This window comes from Prionailurus bengalensis, chromosome A2 (genome assembly GCF_016509475.1).
Source record: "Prionailurus bengalensis isolate Pbe53 chromosome A2, Fcat_Pben_1.1_paternal_pri, whole genome shotgun sequence".
Taxonomy (NCBI): domain Eukaryota; kingdom Metazoa; phylum Chordata; class Mammalia; order Carnivora; family Felidae; genus Prionailurus; species Prionailurus bengalensis.
Genome location: NC_057348.1, coordinates 30,313,594 through 30,331,036, shown reverse-complemented (window position 1 = coordinate 30,331,036; position 17,443 = coordinate 30,313,594). Strand labels below are relative to the sequence as shown.

The following is a 17,443-nucleotide window of genomic DNA, read 5'->3' as shown; positions in this document are numbered from 1 at the left end:
CTTTGGAGCTTGCATTTGTGTCTGGTGTAAGATGCCAAATTCAGCCATTTGAAAGGAGTTTCAACATTTCCTGGCTGGATACTATCACAGTCATCTGAATTAACTAAAGAGTTTTCTAATTTTGTCCTAACGATGTCCAAAATCAATATGGCTTACCTGGTAATTTTGGCCTTGTGAAGGACGCCAGAGTGTATCTGGAGTTTTAGACCACGTAAGAGCAGAGTCTCCTCTGAGCATTAATGAACAACCTTTTGGTGTGGGGAAACCATTTTCCCAACTTTTTTTTTTTAACCAGGATGAACACTATTTGCATGTGAAGGTTATCTATTCTTTGGCCCAGATTAAGAAGGCAGTCATGACTCATGGAAACAAATTGCCCTTTAATTGAATTTAACTGAACAATAGAAGCCATTCCTGTTGTCATTTCACAAGCAGCTTTAGATTAGGTAAAATATAGCTTTTTACATAATCATTAACTTTTTACCTATTAATAACTCAGCATACCCAGAGGTGGAGGGAGAGCCCTTTCCTGCTGCAGTTGGAAATCATTAATGGCCACTCATCTGCTGATGACTCAGGTTCTCCCACCTTCTCTGGAAACCTGAGCCACATCTTTGTGAAAAACTATGCCTATGTGAATCTGCAACATCGAATCAAAAGTAGACACATCTGGTCAATCAGGAAGATCACTATTACTTATAATTCCAGGCACTGGAAGATATGGAACCATTCACATGTTTGGCATCTTTTAGAATAGTGGTTCTTGACTTGATCCTTTATCCCAGGGGACGTTTGACAATGTCTGGAGACATTTTAATTGTCACCTAGGGAAGGGGTGGTACTATTGTCACCAGTGACTAGAGGCCAGGGATGTTTCTAAATATCTGACAATGCACAGGACAGCCCTCTGTAAACAAAGTCCAAAAAACCAAACTCCCAGATGATGGGCTTAAATTTCTCCTTTTTACTTGGGTCTTTTGTTTCTTTTACACGAACTTGTCCTGTGTCTAAAGGCATAAGAGTTGCCACCACTGATTTTCACCTTGTGCCGTAGTTCTCACCCTGTAGTGTGCATATAAATCACACAGGGAGCTTGTTAACATGGAGAATACTAGATCCCATCCTGACATAATTTGATTCAGCAAGTCTTAGATGGAGTCAGGCTTCTGTACTTTTAATCATTTCCTCCCCAGGTAATTCTAAGGCATTTGTTCTTCAGATCTCACTTAGTTAAGGCCTTGGTTGTCAAACTTGGCTATACCCTGAAATCACTTGGAGAGCCTAAAAAAGGCCGATGCCATAGCCCCACCCACAGAGGCTCTGATTTAATTAATCTGGGATGTGGCCGAAGTATCATGTTTTTAAAATCTCCCCTAGTGATTCTAATATGTAGCAACGTTTAAGAACTGCTGATTGAGGGAACATTAGTTTGGGCCGGCTCTTTAAAAAAAAAACCCATTTTCTCAAAGAGAGAGGGAAAGAAAAAGAAAATGTGAGTATGTTCAGCTGGTTGCACTTGGCGATCATAAAACCCACAGATGTAAATCTCTATATCTTCTAATTTTTAAATCAGCTCCTAAGGTTGCACTACTTAATTTTCACCATAATATTTTTAGTATTCTTTCTAGATGACATTTAGATTAGCATCACTTTGGTCACTGTCCCGCAGTGACAAGGCAATCAAACAGCTCCGATGATTGCAAGTTGCGTCAATGTTCCTTGGATCCCTTTATTATTGGGATTGGAAATTTTTCTCATTTACATTATTATTTAACATTTCTTGAATGCCAGTGCTGCTCTTCACATATGGCCTGTGTAGAAAGTACATTGTATCAGCAATTAACAAATCCATAATGCCAACCGCCCCAATCCAAAGTAAGCTGCATAGATTAATGAGTCTGCAAGCAGATGTAAGAGAGCACGAGTTCTAAAAATCTTTGAAAACATGTCCCAGGATTCTTTTGGGAGACGTGTCTGGAGCCACAGTGCTGCCTGTGTGCAGAGACTGTGTGATCCCTTGGGTTAGATCTGAAGTACTGAACAATCCAGTTAGCTCATTTTTCTCCTCTGTTGCCCCACCAGTGTCCCTAAGGCAGTGAGTAATTCCATCCATCCAGCTTCCCCAAGCAGAACCATGGGAGTTGTCCTTGCTTCCTCCTTCTCCCTCAGCACCTCACAAGGCTTTGGTTACTATGCCCTATCAATGCCTTTAGGTATCTCTTAAGCCCACCCACTTCTCCTTTTCTTCACTGCCACTACTGAGTTCAAGCGTCTGTCTTCTCTCCTGTGGACCACAGCAACACCATGTCCAGTGTTGGTCCCTCACTCCCAAGCCATGTTGCATAATGTTTTCTTTCATTCCTTTTTTGTGAATGCCTACCTGGAAGCAAATCCATAATTTTTGCACATGTAAATGTCTCTTTTTAGCTCCAATCTCACCTTTCTATCCCTTCCTCCCTCTGTCTGTCACACATGTACACTCCTTATGATATTATATCTAGTGCTTTTTAACTCTCTGTCCCCAAAGGAGGGAGAGAGGACTGTGTAGCAGGGATAGTTCTGTTTTACCGACCTCTGAATATGGCACTTGAGTAGCAGGCAGGCGTGGATGGGGGATGACAGTGGCCCCCACGTTATTGATATAATGTTACACACTTACACATGACATTAGTGTACTCAGATATATGTGGCTCGTCACCCTTCCAGTTTTGAGCAGGTGTTGGCCTTGCATGTAACTGAGTCATGCTCTCTAAATTCTAAGCAGCAGCTTCACCAAGTGGAAGTACTTGTAAGAGAAGGGGTGGGAGGAAATCCAAACACATTTCAAGTAAAAGTCTGCACCCCAAGGAGGAATTCTTTTTAGATTATTCTAAATTCTAACCCATGTGACTCCATTCCTAAAGGAAAGTTTCCCCGTGAGAAGAGCAGATTTTCCAACTCAGACATAAAATCTTGTAAAATGTGTTGAATTAAGTCCCATCAGAGCAATCTTTCTGTCCCCTGGCAAACCGTCAAGTAATATGAATTTCCCTTCTAAAATTTCAGCATGTGTCCTTATCCTATGTTCGATGAATTCACTGGAGCAAAAGCATATTTTCAGATGTCACATACTTTCCAGGGTGGGTGTGATACCAAACGCCACACATGTTACTGGTCTGACCACTCAGAAGTCTATACTAGGGAGTTGAGGATAGAATCCAAAGCCTAATTGTCTGTCTGGAAACAAAGAAACCCATCTCTTCTCTTATTCCTCAAAGAGAAAAATCTATGTGGTACCAATTTTGGAAATTGGTCCCTCTCTGGGGTAAGAAATACATGCTTTCCTCCAAAGCATATATTTCATATGACTTCTGTAGTCACTTCTTGGGTTCTCCCTTCATTCAGCACCTGGACCATCCCCTTAACTAGTGTCCTTGTATCAATAGCATCCATGTTCTTTGAGATTTGATCGGTAGAGAGAGACTTCAATCACCCCCATATTTATAGAGAGCAAAGATACTTCCTGATATTTTTGGATTTTAGCTACATATTTAGAAAAACAGAAAACAAGTCAGAGAAGATCTCACTGATAAATTTTTGCCCCCTCCAACCCTTTTTTTAACAATTAATAATACCCAACCTCAAGAAGCTTCAATGCCTTCAATTGTAAGGTTGTAGAAACTGCTTGTTATTGCTTCCTATCTTAGTCTTTGTGATACAAACACTTTGATATATTTGTTTTAGCAGCGTGTCTGAGCCCCAGGGCATCAGGGCATAATTAGAAAAGGGGCTTGGGCTGGAGGGAGAAGGGAGGAAAGGGAAAGGCTGGGCTTTCATAATGAAGCAGTGACTATTGGATGTGAGAGTCCTAATTACAGTGTATAATTAACCTAGAGATTATACAAGCCATCCAGATGAGCAAGCAGGGATGTCTTCTTTTGAGATGATAATGCTTTGGTGTTATCTTGAATTTGTAGTTACTAGTCGCTTGAAAGAGACAAAAGAAAATATTCCGCTCTTGGATTAAATTCAAAGGTATCATTCTAAAAGTTGTAAGGATAAAGAGTTGCTAGGGGAAATCTGTTTCAAAAGAGAGAGAGGTTAAGAGAATGTTTTGGTCTACATGTTCTATTTAGGGAGCATCGCAAGAACCATCTAAGATACTCTGTCCCACTCTGGCCCTTTAAGCTCTCATGTTTCTGGGCTGGAACAATTTAGTAGCAAGTAGGATTCAGTTATCATGCTTGTTTAAGGACATTTTCAGGGATCCATAATGCGGTCTGCAGGCATGCATCCATTTGGAGAGAGAGAATATATCATGTTTACGGTGCCTGCACCAGCATATGTGGACATTTGCATTTGGAGAGAAAGTATATTCCCACTTCAGCTGGAGTTTTACCCCTTGTTGGTAGTGATTGGAGCTTAAAGCTGGCTGTATGCAGAGAAGTGGACCAGACCCTCTTCTGTCTTTTGAACCCATACATATTCTCTCACACCTGGGTTCTACACTTGATCACTAAACAGATGCAATACCAGAACACATCCGTTGCTGTAAGCTTTGAATGAATCTAGTCCTCTGACCTTCTTGAAAAGATAGCTCAGCTTCCAAACAAGGGTTTTGCGGCCGAGCTTTCAACACAATGTGGAGAACTGTACCAGCAGGGTGACAAGATGCTAGGAATCTGTGTGCTTACCTGGGTGTGGGGGGACAATTGAACGATCCAAGGAGATGAGGTCACTTTCACGAAACACGTTGCCGCTTGATTTCTTTGACTGGATTCTTCACACCTAATTTCAAATCTCAAAATAAAACGTTTCACATGAAAAGCCTAGTTCTTAATCATATGAGATCCCTCCTATAAAAGTCATCCATTAACAAGGTCTAGCTCCGAAGCATTTGGGGAGAGGGAGAACAATGTGCATAACTAGTAACTTGAAAGACGGGTGGCTGGGTTGTGGTAGTTTCAGTCTGACAAAAAAAAAAAAAAAAGACACAACTCTAGATAAATTATTATTTGTGACATGGCTCAAGATGGGCGAGTGTGAGGAGAGTGAAGGTGACAGAACTGGTACTGACCACGGTGACAAGGACTTGAAGAGCAGCCGACGTGACATCTTTCCTGTCGTGCAGCCGAAAATGTCAACTTTGTGAAGGACAGTGAGAAAATGGTTTGCCGAAAACTTGAAAGGTGGATTCCGGAGATGCCCGTTGTGTCAGAAGTGATATAGTCTGTTGTGGCCAGAGAGACCTACTTCTGGTGGCAGTGGTGGCCTGCAGGTGGGACAGCTTCCTGTCCCTCATGGGGTTCCAAAAATGACTGCACTGGACCTGCACCTTGTCTCAAGTTTGCAAGGTCATGATACACTAGAAGTGAGTTGTTAGCCAGTGTGCAGTTAGGTGGACCCAGAGGCCCAGGACCACATTTCCTTGTCGCTGTGTATGTGTGTGTGTGTGTGTGTGTGTGTGTGTGTGTGAGAGAGAGAGAGAGAGAGAGAGAGAGAGAGAGAGAGAGAGAGATTCTCAAGCTAGGTTCAAAGGCATCGAACAATTTTACTATATGATGTGCATATCCCCTCCTTCTAGGAAAAAGGAGATAGTGCTTTATAAACTCACATCAGTATAAGTAATAAAAACTAAGTCTGGATCCTCTCCATTTTTGAGGTGAAAACTGGAGCCAAGGAAGCTACAGAGGGGCGCCTGGGTGGCCCAGTCGGTGAAGCGTCCGACTTCGGCTCTGGTCATGATCTCGCGGTCCGTGAGTTCAAGCCCTGCGTCGGGCTCTGTGCTGACCGCTCGGAGCCTGGAACCTACTTCGGATTCTGTGTCTCCCTCTTTCTCTCCCCTCCCCCACTCACACTCAAAAATAAATAAACATTTTAAAAAAAAACGGAAGCTACGGAAAGGTAGGAAACAGGACAAAAGCGGTTCTCAACCCTTGACAGCACATTAGGATAACCTGGGGATGTCTACATCCCCCTGCAGGTGAATTGAATCAGAGTTTGAGGATGAGACTGTCAAAGCTGTCACATGATTCCAAAGTATAGGCAAAGATTAAGAACTACTGACCTGTGAGGACAGTCTGTCTGGTCAGGGCACAGCTGCTAGGGCGAGCCAATTCCACCTGTTTCTTCTATCTTTGCATTATTTACTCAACATAAAGGTTCCAGAAAAGTGTGTCCAGTTGACTGAGCTTAGGTCACAGTCCAGCTTAGACACGCAGTGTCCATAAGAGGGGGGGACTGGCTTGTGGGAAGGCCCTCAGTATATAAACAGCAGGAAACAGGACCCCAGTTTACTCTTCTCCCCAAGGGTACGCGCGGTGTGGGCAAGGTCATTCTTCCGAAGGACATTCAGGTGTTAAGAAGTGACAGTGGGTGCTAAGAAGCCAAAAACCAAGAAGACAGGAAAGGCACCCTTCAGGACACAGAAGAATGGGGAATTCAGGGTTCCTAGACACATGTTCTGAGTAAAGACACATCTCAGCCTGGGATTTGCTCGTTTGGAATTTACAATCCAGCTTTATCTCTCTTCTCTCATTCTTTGTGACTCCTTAAGTGTTAAAAGTATGGAGAAAGGAACACCATGCAGAGCCAGTTTTATGACAATTATAGAATCACCTCCAAATGTTTCCAGAAAAGAAACACACACACACACACACACACACACACACACACACACACACACACAAGCAGGGCTTCTGAGAGACACCAATACAGTTCCTCTACTTATTTTGCAACCACCACTGCCTGGGATGGCACTTTGAAATAGCACATACACTACTTCCAGAAGGGATCGTAGCTTTATAAGTGGACCCTCTTGCTTGGAGAAGATCTCTGGTTCCAGATTCACTCCAATCCAAAGGAATTGGGGAATCCTGAATCAAACCTACCCTTTCAACCACTGGAAGAGCCACCCACAAGATATTTTCTTGATCTAAAGCAGAGATTCTCGAAGTGGGCTCCTTGGACCAGCAGCATCAGAGAACTTGTTAGAAAACAAACTCTCAGCCCCATCCTCCAGGTAATCTGAGGCATGCTCGGGTTTGAGGACCACTACTCTAGGCAAAGTATTTTATTGCTTCTCTGAAAACAGTGTTCCCTAAAATATTGAGCCAGGATTTTCAGTTAGTAGCTCCATAGAAATCTGTGGGAAATTGGGTGGGGCAGAGGGGAAAGTGGGTGATGGGCATTGAGGAGGGCACTTGTTGGGATGAGCACTGGGTGTTGTATGGAAACCAATTTGACAATAAATTATACTAAAAAATCTTTTTAAATAAAATAAGAAATTTGTGAGAAATCAAATTAGCTATGTCCTAGCTGAGGAGATTATAGGGAACCCATTACACTGAATTCTGGCCATGCTGAAAACAGCTGACCAATGTCTAGTTAATGTGTGTTTAGGGATTGGGTCCCTACTGTGCTCATGAATTCCTTAGACCATGTTATCTATGGAGTATCTTATCTTGTCCTCCATCCTGGTTTAGGCATCTGTGCTTGTGTAGTCTTGGGAAGGCCTTGTTGTTTTGCATGGTTTCTATACTTCTTACTGGTCCGTACCACTGTCATATTGTGCAATGTTTTTTCCCTATAATTGATGCCTAATAAATACGGGAGCTTGAGAGCAGTTTGGGGAGACTTCCCTTAGCCTCCCTCTCACATCTCTTGACTTGTGGACTCTTGAGTAACCCTTTCTGCTGTCCTTGGCTTTGCTGGACAAAGCCAAAAGCCGAACCCACAATTGGTGACCCCAACGTGATAAGCCAAACCCACAACTGGTGACCCTGATGAAGCAAACCCATAGAAATCTAAGCCTGTATAATTCCCATTGACAAATTACAGGGAACAACAGAAAAGAAATTGGTACTTGAGAGAATTTTCAAAAATAATGATATGAGGGGCACCTGGGTGGCTCAGTCAGTTGAGCAACTAACTCTTGATTTCGGCTCAGATCACGATCTCATGGTCCGTGAGTTTGAGCCCCTCCTGGGGCTCTGAGCTGGCAGTGTGGAGCCTGCTTGGGATTCTCTTTCTCTTTCTCTCTCTCCCTCTCTCTCTCTTTCTCTGCCCCTCCCTCACGCTAGCTTGCTCTCAAAATAAATAAACTTTAAAAAATGCAGTGAAATTAAACAAACAAAAAAGGATATTTTTACTTTTCAACTGAGTTACCACCTGTGATCTTTAATAAATTGTATTATTCCTGCCTGTCTCTTCCTCAGTTTGTAAAATAACATCGTCTGTCCCCAGTACCATTTCAGAGCAATTCTGGCAGTTACAAAGAAATTTGCATTCGATGTCAAAATCATGACTTTTTAAATCACCTATTTTTGTTGGTCAATTCTGTACTATTTACCTTACAGACATAAACTTAGTTGCATTCATTTTAAGTTAAAACTATTTGCACTGACATAGGCAATTAAGAAGCAAATTTTTTATGTTTATTTATTTATTTTAAGAGAGAGAGAGTGCAAATGGGGAAGGGGCAGAGAGAGAGAGAGAGAGAGAGAGAGAGAGAGAGAGAGAGAATCTCAAGCAGGCTCTGTGCTGACAGCCCCCGACACAGGGCTCGATCTCACGAAGTGTGAAATCATGTCCTGAGCCAAAATCAAGAGTCAGACACTTAATGGACTGAGCCACCCAAGGGCCCCAAGAAACAAATTTAAGGAAAGACTACAATAATAATTTTTTGTCATTTACTTTTTTAGAATAGTGAGATTAATAGTGTTGAGAAAGTAGTCGGAGGTTGTCAGGGAATTGGAAGCTGCTGATACCTTAAATAATCACAACTGTGAATCATCAGAACAAAAGGGAAAGAAACATAATTGAATTTTATGTTTGTAATAATACCCTTTGTAGTGAGGATTAACTGAGAAGGCCAGACACACCCTCAATGCTTAGTTTTTATCATCTCAAACACAAATCTAAAAGTTACTTTCTTATTGCCTAATAATTGCCTTAGAAGTCTTGCTGAGTGAGGAATGATTTTCTTCAGGAAGGTTTATCTCCTAAAAATAGCCACATGCGTCTCTGGGCTTCCCATGTTAAATGATTTCCATGCTTTTTCCCGTGATCTGTAAGCCCCTTTCTGATTTGTAAATTATATTTTAATAGTGTTTATCTCTGGGCTAATCCCTGCTAAGAAACAAAATTCCTAAAATGGCTCCCACTTTCCCAAATCGAGTATGTGCACACGCCAATCAGATAAACGTGTTCAGTGCATTAGCGAGTTGTATTTTGTGTAAACAAAATCTAAATATAAAAACCACAGCTATAGAAAGTTGTCAATTATAAACATAAGAAGTTACTACACCAAAAAGCATCACCTATGTTTTGTGGAGGCCAATGAATTCACCCTGAGATGTAACTACAGATTCACATATGGGCAGATTTACATATGGACATTTCATATGTAAAAAATTTTAAATAGGGGCACCTGACTGGCTCAGTCAATAGAGCATACGACTCTTGATCTTGGGGTTTTAGGTTCTCACCCTACATTGGGTGTAGATTACTGAAAAAAAATCTTGAAAAAAAATTTAAATAAACTTTGTAAATTAACATTTAGGATTTATCTAGAAAACATGAAAATAGGGGCGCCTGGGTGGCTCAGTTGGTTAAGTGTCCGACTTTAGCTCAGGTCACGATCTCACAGTCCGTGAGTTCGAGCCCCGCGTCGGGCTCTGGGCTGATGGCTCATAGCCTGGAGCCTGCTTCCGATTCTGTATCTCCCTCTCTCTCTGTCCCTCCCCCATTCATGCTCTGTCTTTCTCTGTCTCAAAAATAAATAAACGTTAAAAAAAATTAAAAAAAAAAAGAAAACATGAAAATAAAGACATATTCATATTCCAACATCCTACCTGATATTTACCATTTGGCCTTCTTCAGGGCAGTTCAGGGGAGTGTGAAGAAATGGATTTTATAGAATTTTACTGTTAAGGGGTGTTTTTAATAATGTGGGGGAGGGGAAGTTTTCTTGTTCTTTCTTTCTTTTTTTTTTCCAAGTGGGGAATTTTTAGTATTTATAAAGAAGGGAAGCTGACCAATTAACCCCTAACAGGAGGTACATTGCTGTCATTTGCCAAGTCTTTTGTGCAGTCAGACTGGTCTAGTATACAGGATTTTCCCAACTTATGCTGGATCCTTGAGAAGACCTATAAATAAGACCATTTGTTTGGTCTCAAGATGACTTCCCATTTGCAAACTGAAGAATGTTCCAGTAGAAGTTTCATGGTGACACGCCAATCTGCAAACTGGCTCAGCCAGTAGTCACAACAAGTCACTACGGGATCTGGGAAGCTGAAGTCTTTGAATGGGTCAGATTATCCCACGTCTAATTTGGCACAGATAAATTTGGGCTATAAATATGCAGCTTCCTTTTGTATTTTCAACTTGAACAGTCCAAAGCAAATAGGAAAAATGTGTGGAAACCTAATGGCGATTTAGAAATATGAGAATACTGGGTTTAAACTGGAATTTACTTATATTTGCTAGGGTCCTTCTTGTTATTAAAATGACCAGTAGTTCACTAGCATGGAAACGCATCATATGTGGTTTGTTCTCTTTTCTCCCAGCTTTATTGAGATATTAACATATAACCTGTGTAAGTTTAAGGTATCTAATGTGTTGATCATATATATATATATGTGTGTGTGTGTGTGTGTATGTGTATATATGTATGTGTGTGTGTATATATATATATATATATATATATATATATGTATATATATATAGTGAAATCACTATTATGACAAGGTTAATTAACACCTACATCCCCTCACATAATTATCATTTTTTAGTGTGGGCGATAACATTTAAGATCTCCTCTCTTAACAACTTTCAAGTATATAAATACAGTACCATTACTCATGTTATAGCTGGGAGTTTGTACCCTTTAGTTAACAGCTCCCTGTTTCTGCCAGCCCTTGGGCTCTGGCAACTACCATTCTATTCTGTATTCTTATGAGTACGACTTTTTCAGATTAGACATGTAAGTGAGAGCTTGAAGTTTCTGTCTTTCTCTGTCTGACTTATTTCACTTAGCGTAGTGCCTTCAAGTTCCATCCATGTCGTCTCAAAAGGTAGGATTTCCTTTCTTTTATGGCTGAATAATATTCCATCATATAAAAATAATTCCATCATATATATATTTATCCATGAATTCCTTTATCCATTCATCCATCAGTGGACGCTTCGGTTGTTTCCATATCTTGGCTGTTGTGAATAATGTTGCAGTGAACACAGGGGTGCAGATGTGTCTTCAAGAAAGTAATTTCCTTTCCTTCAGGTATATACCCAGATGTGGAATTACCAAATCATGTGATAGCACTATTTTTAATTTTTTGAGGAACCTCAATACTGTTTTCCACCGTGGCCACACCAGTTTACATTCCCACCAACAGTGCATAAGGGCTCCCTTTTCTCCACATCCTTGCCAACACTTGCTGTCTTTTCAATACTAGCCATTGTGAGGTGTTATCACATTGTGATTTTGATTTGCATCTCCCTGATGACGAGTGATGTTTTTATGTATCTTTTGACCATTTGTATGTCTCCTTTGGAAGACTGTTCAAGTCCATTTGTCTATTCAAGTCCTCTGCCCATTTTTTAATTGAATGATTCGGTTTTTTCTATAGAATTTTATGACTTCTATATTTCTGTTGTCTATTATCAGATAGATGGTTTGGGAGTATATCCTCCCATTCCATAGGTTACCTTTATATTTTGCTGTGCAGAAATTTTTTAGTTTAATGTAGCCCCACTTGTCTATTTTTGCTTTTGTTGCTTCTACTTTTAGTGTCGTATCCAAAAAAATTGTTGCCAAGGCCAATGTCAAAGAGCTTTTTCCCTATACTTTCTTCTAGGATTTTTACGGGTTCAAGTCTTATAGTTAAGTCTTTAATCCATTTCGAGTTAATTTTGTGAGTGGTGCAACATAGGAGTCCAGTTTCATTCTTTTGCATGTGAATATCCAGTTTTCCCCAACATCATTCATTGAAGAGACTATTCTTTCCCATTGTTCATCTTTGGCTCCCCTGTCTAAAATATTAGTTGACCATACATGCAGGGATCACTTCTGGGTTCTCAGCTCTGTTCTCTTGGTCTGTGCATCTGTTTTTATGCCAGTACCATATTGTTCTGATTATTAAAGCTTTGTAATAAACTTTTAAGTCAGGAATTGCAATGTCTCCAACTTTGTTCTTTATTAGGATTATTTTGGCTCTTTGGGTCTTTTGTGGTTCCATACACACTTTAGGATTGTTTTTTTCTATTTTTGTAAAAAAATGCCATTGGAATTTTGATAGGGATTGCGTTAAATCTGTAGATGGCTTGGGGTAGTTTGGACATTTTAACAATACTAATTTTTCCAATCCATGAATATAGGATATCTTTCCACTTATTTGTGTCTTCTTTAATTTCTTTCATCAATGTCTTTCACTTTCCCCAATGTCTTATAATTTGTTCTTCAGTTAATACAGTAGTGCTTAAGAGAATCTGAACATCTGTAATATAAGCTAGATATTGAGTCACTTAGGAACATTTAACACCAAAAACGACAGATATTTACAAGGCACCTGTTTTTTCTAGAAGTTTGTGTGCGTAATTCAGGAGTCCCAAACCTAAGTGCCTACAAGAGAGATATTTAATACAATTGAGAGATGTGGACAGTTAAGTGCCTGCCCCTATTAAAAAGCTATTACTTGTTACTCACCAGTTAATGCCAGTTGTTCCAAATTTTCAAAAGAATTGTGTTGTAAAACTTTCCTAACTTTAAAAATTGCTGGCAAATTGGGGCACCTGGGTGGCTCAGTTGGTTAAGTGTCCAACTTCGGCTCAGGTCATGATCTCATGGTTCATGGGTTCGAGTCCTGCACCGGGCTCTGTGCTGACCATGTGCAGTCTGCTTGGGATTCTCTCTCTCTCTGTCTCTCCCTCTCTCTCTCTCTCCCCCTCTCCCATACTCTATATAAATAAATAAACTTTAAAACATGCTGGCAAATAGAATCTGTATGGGATTCTCTCTCTCTCTCTCTCTCTCTCTCTCTGCCCCTCTCCCATACTCTAAGTAAATAAATACACTTTTAAAAATGCTGGCAAATAGAGCCTGCTTGGAATTCTCGCACTCTCGTGCGCGCATGCTCTCTCTCTCTGCCCCTCTCCCACACTCTAAATAAACAAGCGAACAGACTTTAAAAAAATGCTGGCAAATAGTTCAAAAATCTTAAGAAGCTATGAGCCAAACAAAAGGTCTAGAAACTGGACTTTCTGGCCACCAGTTTATACATTTTACCACTTCACAATAAATGAGCGACAGTACTACAAATGTCTCCAAAAGATAACCCCAGCATATCCCGTGCCCTTTAGTAGCCACGTCTGAAAAGCAGGACTTCTCCTAAGGTCACATCGATCATTGTAATTGTTCTTCTGAAGTGGACAGTTTCCTCCTGCTAGAGATGTGATTTGACGATGTCAGTGTATGAGGTTCCCGTCACTTCATGACATGTCTTCTTTCAGGCCTGATGGAATCGGAACCGTGACTGTTGAAGAGAAGGAACGTTTTGAAGAAATCAAAGAGAGACTCCGAGTTCTATTGGAAAATCAGATTACACATTTTAGGTAAGGATCTGGGGTTGAGGGGTTAATTAAGAGGGTGAGACTGGGGTGGGGCAAATAAAGGGCTTGACTTTCTAAAACTGTTAACCTGTCAGTGACACGTTGGATATTTAGAAATAACTGAATTGAGGGGCACCTGGGTGGCTCAGTTGAGCATCTGACTCTTGGTTTCGTCTCAGGTCATGATCCCAGGGTTGTGGGATCGAGCCCCATGTCAGGAACATGGAGCCTGCTTGGGGTTCGTTCTCTCTCTCTCTCTCTCTCTTCCTCTGCACCTGTCCCCCACTCCCTTGTGCTCTCCATCCCTCTAAAAAAACAAAAAATGGTAACTGAATGCAAATGAAAACCAATAGAACAGGGTTCCACAATAGCCAGGAGACTTTGACATCTTCAGCTCATTCTACTTCCACCAAAAGAACAGAGCCCTCCTTTTGCAAGCTGACCCTGGTCATCAATCCAGTTTTTACGTCTTTGTTAAGAAGCTGAATGTGAGATTTCTACAAGGTTCCTAAACCCATGAAAACTCTTGTGAATCAGATCACATGAACAGGGAAGGAAGGCAGTGGGATCCATATGAGAGTGTCCACCTTCTCTCTTGCCTCAGAAACAGGGCTAGCCGTCTACTAAGGGAAAGAAGGAAACTTAGATCTGCCTTGGCAGATTGACTCTACCCTACGCCCTTGACACAGCGAGCAGGTCCAAGTCCAGCCTTGCACCACATAGCCCACTTCTGCCTTGCAGCAAATTAGACATTTCTATCGCTGCACTGGTGCTTGTAGACTAGAGATCCTGAGATAGTAACTCAAAAATAGTAAGAACATTTATAATAATAAACTAATCCTTTTTCTTAAACATTTCCTAGGGGTCAAGACACAGGACTCACGGCTGGTTAGGCATTAACTCGATTTTTTATTCCCAGAACAACTTTGTGAGGTCATTGTCACAGTCTCAAATAAAAAGTAAACCAAAGCTGAGAGAGTTAAGGAACTTGCCCTAGACCACTCAGCTGGACACATGCCTAGGAGATAGTTTGAATTTAAGTAGCCTCTGCTGGTCCCTTGGTACCATGAGGAACAGTGGCTCAAAAGGCCTGTGACAGCCCCAAATAGTCAATGGAACTCTTAGGAGTACAGGACCTAGCTCTTTCTGTGCCATCAAAATCCTCTGGGATAAATTTTTATTGATTATTCGCTATATGCAAGATGTATTGCCAGTAACAAAAGACCCCATGACAATTAAAAACTGCAGTCAAAGAAGTACATCTAGCAAAAGCATGAATTTGCTCAAAATACACTCCTTCATTTCCTCTAGTAAAGCCTTTGGAGATTTGAGTAAATATGTTAGGATTTTAGCCTGTCTTAACTAATTTTTTTTTTTTACTCCTGGTCTCTATAATAATATATAAGGTCACATGTGAGCTAACAAATGGTTTTCCTTCACAATAGAAATCTAAACAGAGCCTTATGCCATCACTCTAAATATTCTTTTCTGCTGCAGACACTTGCAGAGTCCCTCTTTAGTCATTATTCACACATACACATATATACATTATATACACACATATATGGTGTGAATTCAGATTAACATAACACAACGTGACAAAATAAAAAGCATTTTCTGTTCCTCAGAAAGAGTTGCTATAGGAATCAAACTGCAGCATACTTCATGCTGAAATGTAATGTATTTGGGCAACCTGAAGAATGTTCTCTGTTTTGTAGGTATTGCTTTCCATTCGGTCGACCTGAAGGGGCTTTAAAAGCTACTCTATCACTCTTGGAAAGGGTAAGAATGGAAGTAAAAGACAGATTACATATATATAGACATGAACATGATTGTAATGAAATATTATGGCTGAATGACCTAGTTTGTCATTTTTCAAGGCTTCACTTACCATTCATCAAATACCAGAATAAACGTGGGGAAACTGCCAAAATTCTAGATATTTTATCTCCAGACTCCCAAATAGTTAGCATATATTGAAGATATGTTCCTGGCCCTTCCTTGATTCATAGATGGGTTTTGCCATCCTAACTGTGCATTACAACTCTGTGTGTTCTGTTTAGCGATGGCTCTCAATCAGTATTAAGTCACAAGGAGGCATTCACAGCTCATTTTAAACTTGAGCTCTTTAAGAAACATAAATGAGTAACACATTTGGTTGAACCATCTTAATAATCTTTTATTTTCCCACCTAAAGGTTTTGATGAAAGATATTGTTACCCCCGTACCACAAGAGGAGGTAAAAACAGTCATCCGGAAATGTCTAGAGCAGGCTGCTTTAGTCAACTACTCCCGGCTCTCAGAATATGCTAAAATCGAAGGTAAGGCTCCCTTCTGCCCCCAGTTACTTCTTTAAATTTTGGTATGCCTCCCTGGGGAAGAGTCTGTCTTTTCTAATGGGCACCAGAAAACAGTGGTCCATCTGAATATGTTAAATTGAAACCTGAAAGCACTTGAAATATGAAAGCTTCCTTGGCTGCGGCCAAATAAATGAGTTAAGAACAGGGGCTCAGGCAGCAGTCTTTTGAGGGGAAGAATATGAATATAGGATGTTACCAGATAACGAAGGTCCTTTTGAGAGTCTGTGTCGGCATTAACTTTGCTCTGTGAGTAATGTTTTCCTAAGAAGAGGTTCTGTGGGACTGCTACCTTCTTTAAATAGAGGAAAACAAAGCACTTTGTTGTCCATTGTTGACAGCCTTGGAGGTAAAACGAGCATTGAACAAAACAACATCAAGATTTTTGCTTACTCTTTCTTGCCCCTTGAGAATATCTTGTCTTTGGGTAACATTTTCAAACCTGATGGCAGGTTGGTGTCCAGCTGTCTCTGATGGCTCCTGGTTTGCTTTAGATCTCATTCCTTCTTGTTGCTCCAGACCTAGGATGGTTGTTACCACTGCCCTCTCAAGTTTTAGGGAAGCAGGCACTGATGACCAAGTAATCACCCAAAAGGCACTTTGAGTAAACTCTACTTGAGAAGATATGGTTCTTTGGGACCTATTCATTTGCAAAGGTATTAATCACTTTTCATTGTTACCCTGTTGGCTGCTATAGGGTGATTTGAAAACCACACCCAACTTGACCAGTGGTGTAAGTGTATAAATGTGGAAGTTCTGTGTGCAAAACTCAGTGTGTCCGCATTCTGGAATCTGATGTTCTCTCACATGTGAAACACCTGACTAAAACCAGCAAATGCCCATTGTCTGCCTTCAGGACTTGACTGGGGGGAAAAAAAAAAGACCTAATCAACCACCAAAACCCTATCACTTACCCTGCCGAAGTCCTTGTTTCCTTAGAGAATTAGGTTAAGGTCATGTCAAATCGCAGTGTTCTGTACATTACATGTCCTCCCTCTCTCAATTTTGTCTGTCTGACAATGCAAATTGTGTACCAGTGGTAATGAATTCATTGCTATGCACCCAGGGAGAAACACTTAAGAATTGGGCACTAAAAGGATGTTTATCAACTCTTGACTTGGTAATGAGTGACAAAAATAGAGGAACAAGAAGATCATTAAAGGGCTATATTAGCAAATAATTGTTCTAGCATTTACCTTCCCAGGACATAATGATTGGGTGTATTTGGTAAAGTCAACCAGGTACCTAATAATTCTAGGCAAGGCCAGAGATGGGATGGGATCAAGAAACGTCCGGTCGCCATGGCTGCTGCCTCGTAGGCCTTGGTCTAGTTATTACTAGTCTTTCGGTAAGATCTGCTCTCTTCTTTCAGATAAATATATCCAAAAACAAACTTTAAGATCTGTAAGTAAAAATGCATTCATTTCCAAAGTAGATCAGCTGATCTGTAATTTCCTTTTGTGCCTCAATTCTTCTTGGTTGTGTTAATTATCTTTTGC

The 17,443-nt window shown here is 40.6% G+C and overlaps 1 protein-coding gene across 28 annotated transcripts in view; it reads left to right on the top strand.

The window, feature by feature from the left end:
- CADPS (calcium dependent secretion activator) overlaps positions 1–17,443 on the top strand; it is a 476,275-nt gene that overhangs the window by 342,058 nt on the left and 116,774 nt on the right. For all 28 annotated transcript variants that reach the window (XM_043587832.1, XM_043587835.1, XM_043587838.1 and 25 more), the window contains 3 exons: positions 13,489–13,590; positions 15,306–15,369; positions 15,785–15,908. In XM_043587832.1, the coding sequence (XP_043443767.1) occupies positions 13,489–13,590; positions 15,306–15,369; positions 15,785–15,908 (290 nt within the window). The remainder of the gene's footprint in view (positions 1–13,488; positions 13,591–15,305; positions 15,370–15,784; positions 15,909–17,443) is intronic.